The sequence below is a fragment of the Haliotis cracherodii genome, unplaced genomic scaffold (genome assembly GCF_022045235.1).
Source record: "Haliotis cracherodii isolate W230 unplaced genomic scaffold, xgHalCrac1.p SCAF_5, whole genome shotgun sequence".
NCBI classification, from domain to species: domain Eukaryota; kingdom Metazoa; phylum Mollusca; class Gastropoda; order Lepetellida; family Haliotidae; genus Haliotis; species Haliotis cracherodii.
This window is the reverse complement of record NW_027266308.1, coordinates 27,290,851-27,313,363: the sequence shown is the minus strand read 5'-3', so window position 1 is coordinate 27,313,363 and position 22,513 is coordinate 27,290,851. Positions and strand designations below refer to the sequence as shown.

Below are 22,513 nucleotides of genomic sequence, written 5' to 3'. Positions count from 1 at the left end.
TGACCCAGAATACCCAAGAGCATCGAGAAGAAAGTGTGTCTTTATAAAACATGACATAAGAAATACCATCTGTCAAAATACATTTATTGACTTAATGTAGTTTTCAATGCATACTCCGTGGTATATGAAATATTTTAATGCCACACAAAACCAGAGACCACATTGACCTCTTAAATGTACAAAGGCGAGAGAACAAACACACATACACATATCCCATTCGTGGATAGACTGATTTGTATAACATCACGAAATAGTTAGCTGCACCGTCCCTGCATAAAAGTTTTAAAGCGACAATCAAGTTTAATATCCTAGACGTTCCAACATGGCGGTGAACGCGAGCTTCACAAAACCTTCTATGCAATACGACAAATATTAGATATCATCCTCGACTATGCAGGGTATTATATTTCCATCTTTATTTGACAAATACCCTGGACCCATTCGCCACCATATCCAAGACTCAAAAGTGACACTACCCTCATAGCCTCTTTTCACATCTTCCTGAGACAAGGGCGTTAACTGACTATAAAAGTCCAATTTCCTCCCTTGCCGAAGTAGGCTGGAATTTCCAGACTCGATCGTAGTGCCACCAGTGGCTATTACGAGTTATATTCCTTCTATGGCCCACCTATTGACCAATCAGATTCCACCTCACATACCACTTGCAAAGAAAATGGCGGCGCCTACTCAATATGCTCTGATCGGTAATAAAGATCTATATTGAAAAAAACCCCGGGCCTTACCCTTCAAAGTGCATCAAATCACTTGAGCTTCTAAATAAAAACATGAAAAGATTTGCACAATATCGACGCCCAGTTTGCGGTACTCATGCTTTGCAAATCCTGCATTCGACCAACATCTGCACGTTGAACTCCATGCTGTTTATGAACTGGATGTCGAGTTCGTTAAGCGGGTTTTGATTGCACTATGCATAAACTCGTTAGTCCGCCTAAAAATGTAACTCCGGAATTCCAGCCTAGTTCGGCAAGTGTGGAAACTAGGCTTTTATAGTCAGATAACTCCCTTGCATCGGGAATATGCTGTTTTCACAAACCCATCTAATTTCTTTCGCTCTTAAATTGATTGGGAAGGCTATTCTTCAACTTCGGCTACCCTTAACTGATTATTGAAAAATCCAAACAGCAGCACCTGCACTATCAGAAAATATTTACGACGATTGATGCATGTATCGACATCTCATAAATCATACCAGACACATCTGTTACTGTGATCTATCTTAAAAACAATCCGGGAGCAGAATTAGGATCGTCAGTTTTCATGACTAGAAACTGTTGCGACAGGATTGGGCTGGGCTTAATCAGAATGTGACAATAAGTTTACAAACCCCAACTCCTCCCCCTCCCAAAATAAAATATAATTGTAATAATAAATAACAAATATTCAAATAAATAAAAATATCAACAAACCAAAAACATTCAATAAAATATATACACCTTATTCAACCTAATGAATAACCAAGGACATATATCGCCTGCGTCTTAGTAATGTATAGTGTTTTTAACTTTAAAAAAAGATTTCAAACGTAATGGTATAATTGTGTATTACGGAAGCCTTTTAGGGCCATTTGTTTTTTTATATTTTTTTCTTAAATTTCAAGATATTATGTTGAAATCCCAAGATACATACTAAGTTGAAATTTCAAGATAATAAGTTGAGATTTTAAGATTATAACTTGAAATATCTTGAAATGAATTGTCCTAAGTATATTGAAATGTCAAGAATATAATATAAAAAACAAATGACCCTAAAAGGCTTCCGTAGTGTGTACATGCACATACATGCATATTCCTCCACTGCTAACATTAACCTCTCTCTTACTTTTAACCGACATCTGCAGCCACGATAGTATTTGGATATGGTATGGGTTACAGGTAAGGAGAATATGAACACACGATTGCCCCACCCATTACATCCGGACCCCGGTATCTCGAACCTAGCGGGACAGTGTTGCAACTTCGAGATATCTGGACATTCGAGATAGTGGGGCATGGGTAGCCCGACAGATCAAGGAACTGGTTCAGATTGCGCTGTACTTTTACAGCGATGTTAGACTGTGTAAGGAAAGGTACTTGACATATTTAAGAGAATTGCTCACCACTATGTTATTATTTGTTTGTTTATTTGTTTGTTTAACGCCGCACTCAGCAATATTCAAGCTATATGACATCGGTCTGTAAAAAACGAGTCTGAACCAGACAATCCTGTGACAGACATCATAAGCATCGATCCACGCAATTGGGATACGATGACATGCTTTATCAACCAAGTCAGCGAGCCTGACCACCCTATCCCGTTAGTCGTCCCTCACGACAAGCATAGTCTCCTTTGGGGCAATCATGGGTTGCTAAAGACCTGTTCCAAGCTATGTGAAATTCTTCTTTGCTCTTCTCAGACCTGTTATTGTGGCAAATGCCAACTTCGAGGAAAAGATAGAAAATTCTCACTGCACAAATGTATTGATATAGTGAGGCGGTGCCGGAGAAAAGGTTCGAGATATCGGTACATTCGGGATAACGGATGTCGAAGTAACGTGGTCCGACTGTTTGATAAACACAGTATATTTCTACTCGACCCACACAGGCGGTACAAGGCTATACTAGAATACTGCAAACATCGGGCAGCTCAAACACATGTGAAAGACTAGAAACCGAGTAATACTGACGGGTATATATGATTAGGTATGTTCACACTTTGTATACAATATTCATCCCTTATAACAGGTTCACTTCCAGCACATGCAAATCTCCACGTGCTTTCTGAAGTGAATGAGTGGCGCAGAATCCCCACTTGTACCCGAGCGTGTGTATGTGCGTGTGCGTGTGCGTGTGCGTGAGCGTGTGCGTGTGCGTGGATATACCTCTGTTTTGCTATCGTATGCAGTTATTGTGTTACCATTTAACTTTTTCTGTATGAGATCAGATTGTCCATAAAAACTGAATAAATAAATCTAGTTATCCGTACTTCGAGACAAACGGAGTTCGAATATAACACACACATGTTTATATAACAATGATGCCGGGACTTTACCCTTCATCGTCTTAAACGATTACTCAATGGACTTCGAATTCACAAGGTGTTACGTTCATGGATATATACAAATATAGGAATACAATACTCTTATATCCTTTCTTTGCTGAAACTGAGGCCCGAAAACAAAGGAGAGATAAAGACAAACCGTATTCACGAATATGAAATAACTGAACGAACAAACGTGGACAATGATAATACAAGTTAGAAGAGAACAAATGGAATGCCATTGGGGCCAAAACATGTGTGAATCAGGGAGACATGCACTCAGGAAAGTTTGATGTTTCGAACTTGCCTAATGCACACGAGGACAACAATCGTAAACAAGTGATTAACTTTGAACAGATTAACAATAAAAAATGTATGGAATACTGTTTGGACACATAACAACAATGTATGGAATCCTGTTTGGACACATATAAACAATGTATGGAATCCTGTTTGTACACATATAAACAATGTATGGAAACCTGTTTCAATAAATGATGAACGATGCATGGGATTCTGTAAGGAGAACGACAATTGATGTATGGAGTACTGTTGGACACAATCACGCCTGGAAAGCGCTGGTAAAGAACAGTCCGTACTGCCGGCCCATTTTACTGATGGTCGGTTTCATCGGGTGCTGGAAGGTCTTGTCGTATGTTCCAGGACCAGGGATTTTCTATGGAGAAAATATAGAAGAATAGTTTTAAAAGCGACGTAGTGGAGAAATATAACGAAACCTCAATATACCAAGGTCAACGTCAAACGCAATCAGTCTGATAGATATAAAATTTTGGTATGGCACACAGCTTCGGATATGGTAAATGGGACGGAGACGGGCTCGCCTTGTATGAGACACTGACTCACCGTGTGAGAGATACTTTCTCACCATGTGCGAGGCACTTACCGTGTGGGAAGAGGAGAACCTGGGGGTCCTTGATCTGAAACTGGAGGAGACGCCGGGGAGGGGGTTCTTGGACATCGTCTCGTACATGCCCGGCCCTGGTCCCTCTCTCTGCAAAACACAAGCAAGACAATAATTTAACCAGTCTTCACTATAGGTACCATATTTTCGGAATGTTATTTTTCTCCACGTTGCTTCAACAATACATGTAATACAAAGAATCAGTGTACCAATGACCCATCTAAAGGCACCTCCCGATGTGTAGCCTTTCAGCATCTTCCCGAGGCAAGGGCGTCAACTATGAAAGTTCAGCTTCCCTCCTTGCCGAAATATGCTGGAATTCCGGAGTTAAATTTTGGCTAGACTAACGAATCTATGCACAGTCCAATCAACATCCGGTTCGTAAACAACAAGCATTTAAACGTGCATATTTCGATTGACTGGAGGATTTGCAAAGCATGTGTACCGTCAACTGAGCGTCGACAGATATTTTCCAAATCTTTTCATGTTTTTAACCAAGGCGCTCAAATGACTTGGTGCACTTAGCGAGGGAAGACCCGTTTTATGACAATATAGATATTGATTATCGATCAGATCGTCTTGACTGGGCGCCGCCATATGGTTTGAAGCAAATGCAAGTGATATGAGAGGTGATTATGAGGGACATAGAAGGGACATAACGGGCGCTACGATCGTGCCACGAAATTCCAGCTAGTTCGGCAAGGGTGGAAACTGGACTTATAAAGTTAACAACCCTTGCTTCGGGAAGATGGCCTTTAAGATGATAAAATATTGTGGTACATAATTACTTCCTTGGATATATAACTACATGTGGGGTCCTGAATACATTCAACAGCGATAGTGCTACCGCGCGACTTGAGAAGACCCAAAGATCACTGGTCTAAGGTCAGGTGTGTACCCTAGGGAACCATGAACAATAATAAGGGACAGGGGTCGGTGGAGTGGTGGGTCGGTCGATTCTCCACATGGGTACAATGTGTAAAGCCCATTTGTGGTGTCCCCCGCCGTGATATTGCTGGAATATTGCTAAAAGCGGCGTAAAACCATGCTCACTCATACTCATAAGGGTCAGGTAAGCTATATTGACGAGTGAATGAAACGGACTAAAAGAGAACTATTGTTATCTGAGAAAGACAAAACGAGAGAAGGCGGTTTTACCTGGTCCAGAGCTTCTGCATGGCTTTAACTATATGTGTAAGGGAGTTTCCATACTTCACTGTCAGTAGAGGTAGGTACATGTATATTGGAGTTCAGTCACACCAGGGGATATACTTACAGGTCGGAAGTAGGAGGTGGGAAACCGTCTGGACTGAGACTTGAACATGAAATGCCTGGCAAAATGAACAAACATTTCTGTTTACTGACGTCAAATAACAAGTGATCATGGCAGTTATTGCTTCCATTCTCTCATTATTCGATTCGTTTGAATCATTCACACGATTTGTGTTTAATGATTGCTGGGATAAATGGACAAAATATAGAGATGTTGTATCTGTCCCTTTTGTTGTTTGTTTGTTGTTTAACGCTGCAGTCAGCAATATTTCAGCTATATGACGGCCGTCTGGAGTCTGGACCAGACAATCCAGTGATTAACATCATACGATGACATGAATCAACCAAGTCAGCGAGCCTTACCACTCGATCCCGTAAGTCGCCTCTTACGACAAGCATAGTCGCCTTTTACGACAAGCACAGTCGCCTTTTACGGCAAGCATAGTCGCCTTTTACGGCAAGCATAGTCGCCTTTTACGGCAAGCATGGGTTGCTGAAGACCTATTCTACCCCGGATCTTCACGGGTCGCTGCTTCCTTATGCTGCTTGTACAGTGAGTGCAAGACATCACAGTAGACAGATGAGGAGTCGTACCTGGAAGGTGATTTTTCGGCAGAGATGGTCATGTATTGCTCGGTGCCGTATGCCGTTGGGGAGACGTTCACATCCTGGGAAGAGAAAGGAGGGGACGTTCACCACATGCATCTTTTGATTTAGTAGCAGTTAACGAAAATGCGACTTTTCGAGGCATAAATACAATTACTTAAGTTGGTGAACAATTGTGGTAAGAAAACTCCTTCATACTTTGTCTTTTAAACCAAAATTGAGGACATCAAAGGCATCACGTCCCGCAGCCTTGAAGTTGTAAGTACCTGGCTTCTTTTCTGACCTGTAAACAGTAAAAATGGATACGAATTATAAAGGAGATTTTATTAAAAGAATAAGTTTAATTACAAGGTGTTTGTCAAATGAAAAACCTATTTCTCGTATACCACATGAATTATTCCATATAAATTTAAAATAAACACATGAAAATTGGATTTGGCCAAATCATTACAAACGTTATCAAAACATTACTGGGCTGAAAATAGTCGCCGAAACACTGCAAATTTAAGGTCCAAAACACAAGAATGTATCCGTATCAAATACATCACAACCGAATAACCATTTCTTATTTGTTTCATGTTTAGACACCATTAAACACGTGTGTATACATTCTTTCGTCAGGTAGTTTAGAAACAAAAAGGGACTCACCACAACAGTTTAAGAGACTCACCCATGGATAAAATCTGGGAACTCGTACGCCCCAGGTAAGAGGGTCGCACCCTTCCCATGAGGGTGTGGGTCGACCTTCCGGCCATCAGACTTGAACCTGTATGTGTTCGGGCGCTGCTTCAGGTCGTCTATGAAGGATGTGGACTGATAGGTCCCTGGTTTCGGCGTCTCCTGGAGGATTAGACAGAAACTTTCATACAACTGTGAGGGGACATTTGGGTCCACTCCACTTACCCAGTTATCTACATACCACTGGGGTACTGGACCGCCTCCGTGGTCTAGTGGTAGAGCGTCCGCCCGGGGAGCGGTAGGCCCGGGGTTCGATGCCCGGCCGCGTCATACCAAATGACGGTTAAAAAATGGCAATTGTTGTTAAGAGGCTAAAACAAGGACTGGTCGGCTCGGAGTCGGCATACTGTGTCTGGGTGTGGTATTCATGTTAAACTGCGGCATGGTATCTCAGTGAGCCAGCACTATAAATTCGGTATGAGCACACACGCACACACACACACACACACACACACACACACACACACACACACACACACACACACACACACACACACACACACGTCGCTAAACTGCAATAATCTTGGACGCGACGTTAACCTCCTGTTTTTTCACATCGAATCCACAAGCATAGGTTTCTGGCGTGCCCAAGGGACGCAACTCTTCAAAGCGAATTGCGGCGCCTAAAGGGACTCGGCCACCCGTGTCCCAAGTGAGTTTTGATTGAATTGTATCCAAATTTTCGAAACTTCCAATCCACTCGACTCTAGCACTACTATGACGAACCCACTTAAGCAAATGATCACCTAAGGAATGTTAAACCGTTTGACAAGTGACACAATAAAAAATTGAACATTGTCCAGAAGACGAACATTAGTTTTAGGCATTACTGGATCATGTTACTGAAGACCGTGGTAGAGCGTCCGCCCAAGTCCAAGGTTCGATCCCCGGCCGCGTCATACAAAAAGACGTTAAAAGATTGTACTTGTTGTTACCCTGTCTGGCGCTCGGCATTAAGGGGCTAAAACAAGGACTGGTCGGCTCGGAGTCAGTATACTGTGTCTGAGTGGGGTATTCATGTTAAACTGCGGCATGGTATCTCAGTGAGCTAGCACTATAAATCGGAATCAGTCCGGACTAGTACAAGCAGCCACACATACACGTGCATGCACGTCGCTATATAAGTGCCATAATCTTGGACGCGACGTTAAACCCAATTTCACCTCACCTCACCTCATGTTACTGCACGTGTACTCACCCGGATGTAGCACCTCCACCAGCTTTCCCGGTCGGAAATCGGACCTTCATAGTGTTCACTCAGGGCCTTCCGGTTCTATGCAGCACAAGAAATAATGTATAGATTATCAATATACGATCAGTATGTCAAACTGGGATATCTCCATGGTATACATCTCGTAGTAAGTCAACTATATCTCACATAGCAATATTAGTTAACTGGAAGAAACGTGTTATTTCGAAACGTCTGCCTGTTGGGCCTTTGATTTAAGGTGAAGGTCGTTTCATATCCCTATGGTCAAAAATAACTCCATACGAAGCACGTGTGTAATTATTTTATGCGCTCTGCGGCATTGTTGTGTAATGCAGGCAGCACTGAAGACGTAGTACCGTCAGTACTGATTGCGTAATACAAACGCCCTTACACATACTGCATTGTTGACGTAATACAGACAGCATAGTTCATGTCATGCGAACAGTATTGTTGACGTTATACAAAAATATATTATTTACGTAAAACAGACAGAACTGTTGACGTAATACAGACAGGATTGTTGATGTAATACAGGTAACATTGTTGACGTAATACAGACAGAATTGTTGACGTAATACAGACTGGATTGTTGATGTAATACAGACAGCATTGTTGACGTAATACAAACAGCTTTAGTGACGTTACACAGACAGAATTGTTGACGTAATAGAGACAGAATTGTTGACGTATTACAGACAGAATTGTTGACGTATTACAGACAGCATTAGTGACGTAAAACGGACAGTATTGTCAGTAAGCGTCTTGGGTGTCTATAGTGTGATTATTGGTGTACACCCGAGCAGCTGTTTCATGTTGGAAGATAATCTGTAACTATTAGTATTTAATACATGAACACTCAGCATAAACATGACATGCCATTTAGTGCTAAATTAAAATCCTCGTGAAGATCCGTGTTAGAATCGGTCTTCAGCAAACCTAAGCTTGTCGTAAGAGACGACTTGCGGGATCGGGTGGTCAGTTTCGCTGACTTGGTTGATGCATGTCTTTGTATCCCTACTGCATCACTGTATTGTCTGGTCCAGACTCGATTATTTACAGCACACCGTCATAAAGCTGGAATATTGCTGAGTGCGGCGTTAAATAACAAAGATACAAACAAACAAACCGGAAAGCCAAGGACAAATTACAGCGCTGATTAGTGACTGGTAAGTAATCTATGATATTAAATTAAAAGTTTTAAAAGGTTTAAAAGGTTTAATTGTTATACGTATATATTGACATACCTTCTAAATTATCAATCATATACTTATTTCAGGTATATGCAAATGCGATGTATTTATACAAATAACCTAATTTGACGCCAGAGTTGTGTGTGGAAACAAGCTCCACACAGTGTTACGAATGTGTCACGCGCTGCAATGAATAATCAAATACGTGCAGATAACTATTTTGATGAATCGATGTTCGCGACCTGCGCGGGACTGTCATTTTGTCTACCCCAATCGTTTGCTGTTGAAAAAGGACATATATTGGGGTTTTCGGTGTACAAAGCAATCTTAATATCCTGCTTATCTAATCTTCGACCTTAAAGCAGTTACCAAATGGTAGCCTAGTTTTCCTGACAATCAATGTGTTTCCACGGAACTAGAAACATAATACAAACGGTGATTGATTATTTATTGACCAAGAGACGATTGCCTGTCACAAGATTTCTTTTCTTCCGTGTTCAAGACTAATAAAACAACTACTGACTCGTTAGAAATATGTCTGGCTTTAGTAAAGGTTTAACCAAATATTTCATGTGCATGATACAACACGTAGATATTATTTTCTCAGTCCTACCTAATCAACACCCGAAACAAAGCAGCTAGTTAGTGTTATTGATCTGGGTGTTTGGTTCTGCCCGGAGACCTACAAGGGTGACGTCAACACACTGGGTCGATGTAACAAGTAAACCGTTGCTAGAGTGGGTGATTATGCGTCATTTTCAGCATTGCACAGCAACGGTATAACGGGACCCCATGAATACATGACACTTTTTATGGCGAGCAACTTCTTATATTCTTTGTCACGACGTTTCAGTACTTCTTTCTCCTTCATCGTGTGAATTCACCTGATGAAGGAGTAAGAAGTTGCTCTGAAACGTCGTGACAAAGAATAAAAGAGGTTGCTATCCATAAAAAATGACATGTTTTCAAATCTCCTATAAACAAGAGTAAAGTAAAGTACGGTTATAACGAACTCAAAGGGACTACTAATTTTAGTTCGTTATAACCGTAGTTCGTTATAAGCATATATACAGCATAACTACAGCAAATAGTCGGGACCAAAAAGTAAGTTCGTTATATCCGTCAGTTCGTTATAAGCGTGTTCGTTATAACCGTAGTTTACTGTAATACGCTTTCATAATTTTGCCTAATTAAGAAAACAACAACAGAAATCAGAGACAGTTGGAAATAAAATCGTATTGACAAACAACCAAATACGCATTGAACAAGAAGAGGTTCATACATTACTTTTGTAATTTCTACGTTGACAGTCACAACATCATATATATATGAAAACAAATAAGTTTAAAGAGCGACGTAGTCACTTAGTAACGGAACATTCAAGATTGACAAGGGTAGGACCAACACCGTCGCAGAGACACCCTGCACTAGACTAACATCTAGTCTCTGAAATGAACATGTCGTACAGAAAAATACAGTTGTTCTGTTATCTTAATAAAAATATAATAAAAAGGAGCCCAGTGACTCTCTTCATTTTCAGATACTGCAGTGATCTAGACTTGCGAAACATAGACTTGCATGGGCTGTATTTGATATATATTTGTATCAGGGTCTGTAAGACAGACTAACCCTGCACCTGTACTGGAGTAGATGAACGTTTAGTCCCGGAAGTAAAGTTATCTTATTAAATAATATATTTAAAAACATGTAGCTACAAAATAAAAAAATACAATCCACATGGAGACCAGAACAATGCTTAATCTAGACTTGCCAAATCATCCTAGAATTCAGTTGTATTCGTTTTTTAATTTATACTCCAGGGTATAGGAGACAGACTTCAACTAGATCGGTAAGTCAAGTTGTTATGGAACGGTCACGGTATAGCAGTTCATACTAGAGTACACGTTTCTCACGACGCTCTATAGATGTATATTATCAGCTACACCACACGATAGCATATCACCTGGCATAATTTCAAAACAGTAGATCATGAGTTGACTCAAGTAGGCGAGTTTAACATGACACGTCATAAATACTCTGTATATACAACGCACCGAATACCGTGGGCGTTACAGGTCAGATCTGGCCAACATTTTATTTCAAATACTGATCGAAAATTAACGGTTGACTGGGATCCGATGTACCTACAATACCTCCAGTATAATACCCTGAACCATGGCAGGGTTTGGCTATCCGTTACCACGCTAGTTTGTCGTGGCTCTAATCTAGGGCTAACTCTATAATCCCCGCTTCATCTGTTTCAAAGCCTCAGCCAAAACGTAACGCTGCGTCGTTCGGTAAAATCCGAGACATGTGTTAGCATAATGTGTATGGTTTCATGTGCAAAATTAAATAACCCGGGCATATTTTTCTATACTTGTTGGAATATGCCTCTAGACGGAATAATATACTACTCAACGTTTGCTAAGGACCAAAATAGTCATCTTCAGTTAAAGGTGTAGTCATCAGCAAATATTGAAACGTAGCGTTCCTGTTCTCTCATCGCATACTATACTTTAATTTCTGATCTGAAACATATATATCAGCGTCTCAATATCGTGTTTTTGATCCATCAATAAAAGTTAGTTGATGAATATGTTTTGCATATTTTTAGGTCATTGTCATAACAGTACATTCATAAATATAACAAACATTTTAAGAAAATGGCACTGGTTTAGAAAATATCAGTTTGATGCCTTGGATTTCTTCTCATGTTATTTCCTAAATACATCCTTCAAGTCTATATGATTATTGAATGGACACGTAGTTACGCTACATGACAAAAGTCATTTTTATTTTTCTCAAAAGTATTTCTTATTGAATATGTTTTTGGTAAAATATTTACGTCAATTTTACCTGTACCCAATAGAGTTGAACACAACGGACCAACTTCTCTACAGGTAACCTAATCCCATGGGCTGATGCCATAACGGTAACTAATTCTCATACTGTTATATAATGCATAAACATAATACGGAATTAACGTATGCACGTCATATAACGGGTTTGTCGGGCCGTGCGGGATATACAGTAATTACTTATATGCATTATTCAGAAGGGTCACGGTTTAGTCTTTGTACGGGGATGAGATGCTGCTAAGTGAACACTTGCTGGCTGTTTCATGGGTTCTCTGTGCACTATGATACAAGCGCTATGCATAATTCAAGATACAAGCAAGCCAGAAATATCAGCGCTACCAGCTAGGGTGGAATGACACAGGGTTTCATGCTTAGGCCAGACTTCTTTTAAACCTGATGTGTTATTTTTTTTATCCCGCCGACCAAGAATGTTTAAAACACATTTACTGGCGCTATCAATATTAATAAATTATTTAAGATACTGCAATTAAAACCTCTTGCAAATGTATCTTAAAAACTTAAACATTAATTATTTAAAAAATATATTAAAAAAATGGACCTGTAGTACACTAAATACTCTTTTAACTGAACACGTATAAACGACACTATACACTGTACAATATAGTGCACCCTTAACCCTCTTCGAACGTCGAACTTGTCTAAGGATCCAAGTTTTACATTTCACAGCATGTTTTTTTGGGTTTGTTGTTTTACGCCGCACTCAGCAATATTCCAGCTAAATGACGGCGGTCTGTAAATAATCGAGTCTGGACCAGACGATCAAGTGATTTACACCACGAACATCGATCCACGCAATTGGGATCGATGACATGCATCAACTAAGTCAGCGAGCCTGACCACCCGAACCCGTTAGTCGCCTTCATAGCATGCGTCACCCTTAGTAACAACCTGTATTATAGCTTCTCAACGTCTAGTTACGGTTGAACAAGTGATGTTTACTATCTTATTAAAACAAATAATTATTCCGGTATTGTTAGGATATTGAAAAATATCATTTATTGTCCCCGAGATTCACTTACATATTTCTATTTAAAACAGAGTAGATTTTTTTATGATCCTGGGAATGTGTACGAAGATGTATTGTTATTTGTTTAATAAATGTATATGGTGTGTATCGATGCGAGTTATTTCTGTAAATATGTGACGCTCTGTCAATCTACATGTGGCTGTAAACCTATTGATAATATGTCGCGTTTGTTCATGTCGACGCATAATAACACTGACTATCACAATTATGGCCATTTGGCCCAGTGTGGCATTGATACAGTGTTTACAGTGCCTATTCGGGGTAATAAACATCACGTACGGTGGTAGATATGGTCAGTATGAATATAAGACAGTAACAGCACTACTCTACAGTATAGAATTGCTAATAAATGGTTATAACACTTAATGCTCTACCAGTGAGAAGTGTGTCGCTATAGAACCACACGATAAAGCTGTGAAAAGCCAGCACTATGAGTGGAAGTGGGGATGATTTATAGCAATGTTTGTGATTTGACAACATTTACACACCCTTGCTGTCCTCTCCAACTGCGGGTCGTTGAATTTATTTACCCTTCCACTGTTTGGGCATGATAAGTCATACAATTACTGAAGTAGACAGTTGGGGGCGGGGACAGTATATACTATAGATCGATTAATTTCAGTCTATTGAACTGGGTCCCGTTCCACAAAGCGGGGTTGGGCGCTAAGTTGATTGTAGTTACGATCGCTTTGTGGAACGGGTCTCTGAACGTTAGGGGTTGGGTTGACCCAAAAGCTTGCACAGTCGGACCATTTTTTAAGCCATGCCCACACTGAACTAGACAGTTAGGGTGGGGTAGGATATACCTTATAGATTTATTTCAGTCAATTGAATTGAAGTTAGGGTTGGGGAGACCCAGTAGCTGTCGCAATAAGGACCTAGTGTTTTAAAATGCTCATGGGGACTAAGAAACGTGGACAAAACACAGTGGGATCCCGTTATCGGTTTTGAGGGGGTTGGGGTGGGGTGATAGGCACAGTGGCGTATTATGCAGGGGTGACATTTACATTCTATTCTAGAGAGACTTAAGTACACGTGTTAATATTAAAGACATTGCATATACATATATTGAAATGGATGTCATTACGACATAAAATCGATATCGTCATTACGACATAAATCGATATCGTCATTACGACATAAATAGATATCGTCATTACGACATAAAATCGATATCGTCATTACGACATAAATCTACATCGTCATTACTACATAAATCGATATCGTGTACACTTACGGTAGATCATGCAGATTTTTAAAAATATAAAGATAAGCACGTAATAAAAGAACATTAAGTAAATATAGCAAGGAATATGACAGGCTACAGAGAGTCTATGATATATTCATAGAAACGTTAATCTGGGAGATGTGTAACGTTCTATAGGAGTTGCTATGGGAGTGTTACTATGTCTGTATAACAGAAGCAGCACATAGGTGAGGTGCATATATACTAGTATATATGTGTGTTCATGCAGCTGTTGACAGGTGTTACCTGGTCTGATTGCCCGTTTACCTGAACGTAAAGTAAATACATGCAAAAAACGTATTGTTTTAAAATATTTATAAATTCAAAAGAACGAAATGCACATAAAACTTTTTCTTTTAAAATCTAAAGAAATTATGATAAAAAAATAATGAGTGATATGAATATGCGATTAAGAAGATATATGTATGTACATACAGTTACTACAAACTGAACATGGCATAACATTGACTGAGTATACATGAATATGTCAATCAAAATTAAACACATGCTAGGACGTTGTGGCTTGTAAAGTATATAGTTTGCTATCGATATGTACACATTTGATATCTTATGAATAACAAGATAATCTTGGAGTTATTTCTGGTTCGTATCGTTATAAAAAACATGCAATCTTTCGATAGCAGTAAAAACATACCTCCCATGGGTGTCGGTGCCCTCGGATATATACTTGGGAGTCCGAAACACATCGGATCCTCACCCTGCGCTTCTCGTCACCTTTGCCCCCCTCCCCCTGAGTCTGTCTCTCGGGTTCCTGTGGGGTGACAGCCTTTACCGTAGCCATGTCTCTGTGGGACTCGCCAGCCGTCAGTTTACATCGTGGTTCAAGCTGAGCCTCGCCGTTATAGCGTCCTTGGCGACGGGCGTCCGAACTGTGAAGTCACGTGACGGTCTGATTGTCGTGCAGGATTAGAACGTTACCCTCGGGATGATTACGTCATCGCATTGTTGGTTCGTGAGGTTGCGTGGACCAGGAATATGATATTTATCAAAGATGTATCAACTAACAGTGGTTACGCTAATGAGCTCTAATCACGGTATAAGGACACGGGGACGACTACGTGTGTGTTTACTATGTAGATTACAAGTGTTTGGGCTTGTCAGTAAACAACACAGGCGGTACTTTTACATGTGTTGTATCACGAGTATATCATGTTGGCTATAGAATAATTCGAGATGTGCCCGATAGACACAATCCATTATATTTAGACGTGAAATAAATCTGCTAGCCTTGTTTCAAGTCTGGACTAAAGGAAAAAAACCATGTCATTCGTTATCGCACGTTTGTACTTAGTAAGTCTAGTTATAATCATATAAGGACGCCAGCCTTTTAAGGGGAGTAACGATGAAAATAAAATAAATGTTATTGAAATTTAACTATTAATTAGGAGATAAACATACTGTATTTTCAATGTACAGATATTTTAATCTAATTGAAAACTTGACAGCGAAGAATTGAATTTGTCATATAACGCGCAGCAAGTCTGTGTATAAATCATTTCGCTCGGAAGGACTATTGTTCACATTGGACATTTTATATGGGGATTTATTTTAAACCACAGAAAACCTGTTACTATTTCATTGGGGGTTTGAGGAGTTGGTGACGTTACTTTTTGATATTTCAAATTCTCCTGGTTAAAAAGGTTCGTGGTGTTTGATATTTGCTCCTTATGCTAACGGACATAGGTTAAAGAGCCCACATACAGACTAGCTGTAGACTTGATAGGAATTGTAGGAGGTTACTGTCAGTATTTTGTGAAATAGCCACAATATATATAATTATAGACGTTTTGGGGTAGGATACGGCGATTGTGAGTGAGTGAGTGAGTGAATATGGTGTTACGCCGCTTTTAGCAATATTCCAGCAATATCACGGCAGGGGACACCAGAGATTGGCTTCACACATTGTACCCATGTCGGGAATCGAACCCGGGTTTTTGGCGTGACGAGCGAACGCTTTAACCACTAGGCTACCCGACCGCCCCAGGGCGATTGTGAAGACAGTATACCAGTATTATTCTTTCACGACCATTAGGAATGATATGAAACGTGAAATTGCTTATAATTTTGTTTATAATTTTTCTATTTCACAGTTGTAAGCTTTAATAATGACTGCCCTTTACAAATATTAATGTTTTATGAAAACAACCCTGCAAAGATGTAAACCACTTGGTACAAGTTTTCAATAAATAATGCCAATTTTCTCTTCGGGGGTACTGGCATGTTCTGCGTCATGATATCACATCATTATTAATAACGGGGTAAAGACACACTCTCTTAAAGGAAAATTAAATACTCGTTTTGGGCTTCAGCATTTCAGGATAGATATTACACAGTTGTGGCACAGACTCGATGATCCATTGGACCGTGTTTCCATTCTGTAATGATAAATATCCTGGACCAGATGAATCATTATCACTATACAAGGTAGATGGAATACACTGGATTATCGAGGGTGAATTTCATATACCATATATAGCGTGGCTGCTGTACCACCATCAAGGTGAGACGTGTTCCCTGAGAGTCATACACGGAATACCAGCAAACATTTATGGAGCGCTTCAATCAATAAAATGTGTCCATACCACTTTTAGTGTAATTTTGAGCGAGTGAGCCGATTTTAACAGTATTCCAATTATGTCGGGGCGCGGGTGGCCTAGTCGTCTAAGGCGCCGCGATTCTCTGTGCAGAGTTGCGTCCCTTGGGCACGCCAGATTGTGGGTTCGAATCCCGGTTCGCCCCGATTATTTTTCTAGGTTTGTCAGCACCATACCCGTGCTCGTGGGTTTCACCGAAGTGGTAAACGTCCGAGACCTGCATCACTTCGGGCTTTCCTCCCACATTAAGCTGACACGCCGCGATATTACTGGAATACTGTTAAAAATGGTGTTAAACCCAACTCACTCACTCACTTATTCGCCCATTTTTGACAAAAGAATATCATTCAAACCTTGCTCATTGACATCCTTCGTATTAAAAAATCATATTTGGTTTTCTATGACCAGCTATTGTAGTCATGATTGATTTACTCCGTAATAAATTTATTACCTGGACTTAAATTTATTAAGCGAATAATATTTTGCAACGTATACATGATAGATGAACAAATTATTGCGATGAATTAAGTTTCTTAAGCAATTTACATACCCACAAAAAGCTAGATTCCACCAGTAAATACAATGTTATGTTAATATTTAATAGTCGAAATAAATTATTTATGTCGATTCTTCTATTTTCAAGTGGGGCGGTCGGGTAGCCTTGTGCTTAAAGCGTTCGCTCGTCACGCCGAGGACCCGGGTTCGATTCCCGACATGGGTACAATGTGTGAAGCCCATTTCTGGTGACCCCCGCCGTGATATTGCAGGAATATTGCTAAAAGCGGCGTAAAAACCATACACGCTCACTTACTCTATTATCAAGTAGTTTCCTCAAGCGGGGAACATAAGAATGGTACCTAAAATATTAGCAGGGTACATTGACAATAATAGAATGGTTCTCGGACAGTCAGGATCCAACATTCATGAGTATGGTAAGATAAGAACAATGGGCACGGTTGAAACATTTGAGGGTTTGTGCGGACGGTGAGGCACAAGACATGTACGTTTGTTTGTTTGCTGTTTAACGCCACACTCGGCAATATTCCAGGTATATGACGGTGGTCTGTAAATAATCGAGTCTGGACCAGACAATCCAGTGATTGACATCATGAGCATCGATACACACAATTGGGATCGATGACATGCATCAACCAAATCAAGCCGATCCTGTTGGTCGCCTCTTACGACAAGCATTGGTTGCTGAAGCCCTATTCTAACCGGGCTCTTCACGGGATGTACGTGTTAAATTCCTCACATTGCTAGATGGAGGTTATTGTGTAAAACAATCATGACTGGTCGTGGTGGCACGTGGTCCTGTGCACAGCGCACAGCGCACAGATCACTAATCATGTGAAGTTAAGCATCGTTGGTCTCGGAGAGTAGTTGGAGAGTAGTTGGATGGGTGACCACGTTCAGCAGCCTCCTCCTGAGAGTTTCGGGGGCTTTGGTCCTGCCCCACACTGAAGCACATGTACCACATGTGGTGTCTCCTGTGGCAAGTGACGTTGTTCGAAACGTGCCTCTGTTCACCCAGCAGTGAGAGGGTACCCGGTAGGATGAGATGGCAATGTGGTTGTTAACCTTCTAGCGCCTCACAGGCACCTTGGGTTGTATACTCCCCAGGGAGCTGAGAATGAAAATCGAGTGCTCACTGATCCATTGACAGGGGTAATAATGTAAGCGCCATGAGCTGGTATGGAGTTTGGCGCCATACAAATAGACTCATAAAGATAGAACGGAACAGTGTTTTCACGAATACACGCTTTTGGTGTAATTCTTTAACATGAATAGTTTAACGCTGAGGAGGAGCCATTCCGCAAACACAACCGACTGCAGTGCACTGGGTCGAAATGAAACGTGCACGTGCAGCTCAAGATGTGGTGGTACAATATTTGATGTACGTGGTGAACGAATCATGTAACAGTGCCGTGCACGTTGCTGCCAGATGTGTATTGCGCAATTGGCCAGTGTACAAAGTACCTTTAAACAATTGTGTATAATCCATAGTGTATCGTTCCATTATGTTTCTAGGTTTGTCAGCACCATGGCCTTGCTCATGGGTTTCACCAAAGTGGTAAACGTCTGAGACCTGCATCGCTTTCTTTCCACATTAATCTGACATGTCGTGATATAACTGCAATACTGTTAACAGCGGCATTAAACTCACTCACCCAATAGCATGGGTGACGCCTTCTTTTGATATTCATTTATGAATCTTCTACACGTCAATCGCCCGGTAGAAAAGGGAGATAACTTGTCTCGCCTTGTCGAGAAAGACCGTCGGTGAAATGGATACTATGCGAAAAAGATATCTGAATCTCATAACGCGTCGTACACACGATGGGACGTAAACATTTATTCTATATTTAACGAAATACAACTGCAAAATTCAAACAAAAAGTGGAACATCCTGCATTTAAAAATCACTATAACCGACCGACACAATCAACTGGGGCGGTCGGGTAGCCTAGTGGTAAAAGCGTTCGCTCGTCACCCGGGTTCGATTCCCGACATGGGTACAGTGAATGTGTGAAGCCTATTTCTGGTGTCCCCCGCCGTGATATTGCTGGAATATTGCTAAAAGCGGCGTAAAACCATACTCACTCACTCACAAACAACTTGACCCCCGCCACCCCCCTCCTAAAAAAACAACAAACAAAAGAGAAAAGAATTTTGTCTCTGTCACCGTAAGTGCTGCTCCTTAAAAATAAATGACGATATTTGTCTAAAATCAAAGTAGCTTCAAACAGATACGGTTACCGCAGCTGAACAAATTGAGCTACACACATTATTTTCATGTCAATCTTCTCACAGTATAGGTCTGTTCTCAAACGTGAGCATCCAGACTGAGCAAGTGTAGTGTGTTTTAATGTCCCTTTAAACAGCCACTTACACTGCTAATCGACACTTGAAAGGTACTATAGTTCCTTGTTTGTTGTTTAACGCCGCACTCAGCAATATTCCAGCTATATGACGTCGGTCTGTTAATAATCGAGTCTGGACCAGACAATCCAGTGATTGATACAACGAACATCGATCTACGCAGTTAGGATTCCAGTTAGTCGCCTCGTAGGACAAGCATGGGTTGCTGAAGACCAATTCCTACCCGGTCGGGTCATAGTTGTAGTTTGGACCTCACGTTTTCAGCGTTTTTTAGCGACCGTTTTCGGTCAAGAAACGGATTGATAACGTTCGTAATTATTTTTGGTTCAAAGACATGGTTCAAGTGCATACTTTTTTATTTTGCCGAAGTTTATGTTTGTATGAGTGTGTGACTATTTACTTTTGTAAAAATTTAAATATGGTTTCTGCTTTAAAATACCAGGCATTTTAGATAAACGCCAAAAACGTAAGTTCAAGGAGTCAGACGTGCGTTAAGGTTGTATTCTACTTTGAGGCGCATTTCAAAGTCAAATTCTAGCAGTCTGTTGTGCGGCCACCACAGAGTTAGCCTTGTCCCCTCACCCTGGGGAATATATTACGAAAAGAGATTCAACTCAAGTCTAGATTGCTCCATCTTTGTTCCGTGTTCCATTTGTGTGTATATATATATATATATATATATATATATATATATATATATATATATATATTTCCCATCTGTCTGATAGTTACGTTTTCTCACAGGTGTCATGTTCCGTACTAGATAATGACGCAATCGGCAAAATAGCATTATCAGCACTTAGGCTAAATCAATAGTTTCGTATTGAAAACCCGCCAGGTGTCAGTGCTTTTACTAACAGGACAGCGGCAATGTGAAGGTGTGTCGGAAGAGTGTGGAACTACATCTTTTGTTGTGCTTTCACATGTTTATTGTATAGTTGTGTAATACCTCTTTACCGTGACTAATCGTCCACTTTGTCGCTTGCCACATCAATTCTCACATAATTCCTGTTGCGACGTTATCTGTACTTGTTTTATCAAATGTTGGAATATCAATAAGATGATCAATGATGTCAATGCTAGTTGCTACACTTGGTTTGGCAGTGACAGGGTACACGTAAGTGCGGTAATGTGAATCTATTTGTTTTGGAAACGACCAATAAAGCACTGGGGCAGGAAAACACACACAAGCAATCCAACAAAACAACCATCTACAGTATACAACAAACATGAACTAATTCAAAGTAAACCATCTACCTCCCAAAAAAACAAACCAACCCCCCAAAAAATAATAAATAACGAAATAAAACAAAACAACATCATAACACAAAACAGAACATTAATATTAAAAAAAAACAAAAAAAACATGGCACACTGGCAAGCAAAACACCTACAACATCAATGCCCCCCAAAATAAAATAATAGCACGTAATGACACCAAAAACACAATCGCATCCTTTCAATCAATAAAGGTTGAACCTACAGACGTATTGCCTCTTTCATTTGCCGGCAGTTTAGTATGAAGAATACTTTCTGTCACTCAGCAAAAGGAATTGTATTATCTTCGTCACAACTGCTACTGCCTAGTTTGTTGGTCAACACCGCACTCAGCCCTATTCTCACATTAAGCTGAAACGCCGTGATATGACTGGGAAACTGTTAAACGAGGCGTTAAACTCAACTCACTCACTCTCAAGTCTACTCTTGTTCTACGATAGAACCTTTCGTACATAATAATCGATGCATGTCATCGTATCCTAATTGTGTAGATTGATGCTCATGTCAATCACTTGACTGTCTGGTCCCGACTCGATTATTTACAGACCGCCGTCGCGAATAGCTGTTATATTGCAGCGTTCAACAACTTGCAAACATAATAACGATCCATGGGGAATTCATTACACCACCCAAAGTGTAAATAATATCTCATCATCGAGACATTTCACGTATAATGAAAATATAATTCTTAACTGTTACATAAACAAATTACCACAAACGACTCAAACTGTATTTATTGTTATATGGGTAGAAGTGAGGATGAATAACACGGTTGATTTTGTTATGTTAAAGTAATACACACCAAATATAAATAACAAACTTGATGTAAAATCTCTTCGTTTCTTCATGCTTTCATAAGTAGAGCATCATCGGCACGTCTCAATGTATACCTCAAACACGTATAATAATGTTAATGTTTCATGGGCTCATTGACTTAAACTACACAATTGGTGTGTGTGTGTGTGTGTGTGTGTGTGTGTGTCCATGATCACTTGAGATAACACCGATATACGTATAGATGTATGCTAACCCTTACTATAACTGCATAACTTCGGCGGTGGGATAGCCTAGTGGTTAAAGTGTTCGCTTCCCCATATAGGTACAAAGTGTGATGCCCAGGTGTCCACTGCCGTTATATTGCTTGAACATTACTAAACGCGGCATGAAACCATTCTCACCTTACTAAACCGAATTCTCATTATATTGATGCTATAACTTAATTCATCACGATCTACTGTAACTTAATTCAGCACAATTGATAATAAAACACAACGAATCAATAATTTAATACGTTGATTCGTTTCCTGCACTGGAAAGACAATCATGACATCGGCGTACTAAAGTTGAATAAACTATCCATTCGGTTAGAAAGTGACCTTGTGCGTTTCATCAAGTGTACTTGACACGGGTTCGTTCCAGTGATGCAGTACGTGTGCACCTGTGATTCGTTTGTTGATATCTGCTGCTTTTTAAAATCTCCTGACCATGTCGGGTTGTTGAAGTTGTGCGGATGAGGCATACGTGTATTTTTATTTCGGAAATGTAGTCCATCCGGCCCATAATTCACGAACAATATACTAGTATTGATCAAAGGTCCCCCTTTGGACATTC

General features: G+C 40.2%; 1 protein-coding gene across 2 annotated transcripts; it reads right to left on the bottom strand.

The window, feature by feature from the left end:
* Positions 1-3,121: 3,121 nt before the first annotated feature.
* Positions 3,122-14,935, bottom strand: LOC139444030 (protein STPG4-like). Of its 2 annotated transcripts, XM_071224931.1 has the most exons (9): positions 14,782-14,935; positions 14,373-14,393; positions 7,773-7,847; positions 6,507-6,676; positions 6,035-6,119; positions 5,825-5,898; positions 5,235-5,289; positions 3,941-4,048; positions 3,122-3,712 (listed from the first exon to the last, which is right to left on the bottom strand). In XM_071224931.1, exons 1-9 carry the CDS (start codon positions 14,926-14,928, stop codon positions 3,599-3,601), a joined length of 849 nt encoding a protein of 282 aa, XP_071081032.1. In that variant the 5' UTR covers positions 14,929-14,935; the 3' UTR covers positions 3,122-3,598. The 2 variants fall into 2 exon arrangements, with proteins under 2 accessions (XP_071081032.1, XP_071081033.1); XM_071224932.1 differs by lacking the exon at positions 14,373-14,393.
* Positions 14,936-22,513: the final 7,578 nt, after the last annotated feature.

Bases quoted from the DNA above. Each gene is read 5' to 3' on its own strand.
- LOC139444030 (XM_071224931.1), bottom strand. From the start codon at position 14,928: ATGGCTACGGTAAAGGCTGTCACCCCACAGGAACCCGAGAGACAGACT. The intron at 5,290-5,824 runs GTACGACTCCTC...TCATTTTGCCAG, and splicing joins GCCGAAAAATCACCTTCCAG to GCATTTCATGTTCAAGTCTC. The intron at 3,713-3,940 runs GTAAGTGCCTCG...TTTTCTCCATAG, and splicing joins GGTTCTCCTCTTCCCACACG to AAAATCCCTGGTCCTGGAAC.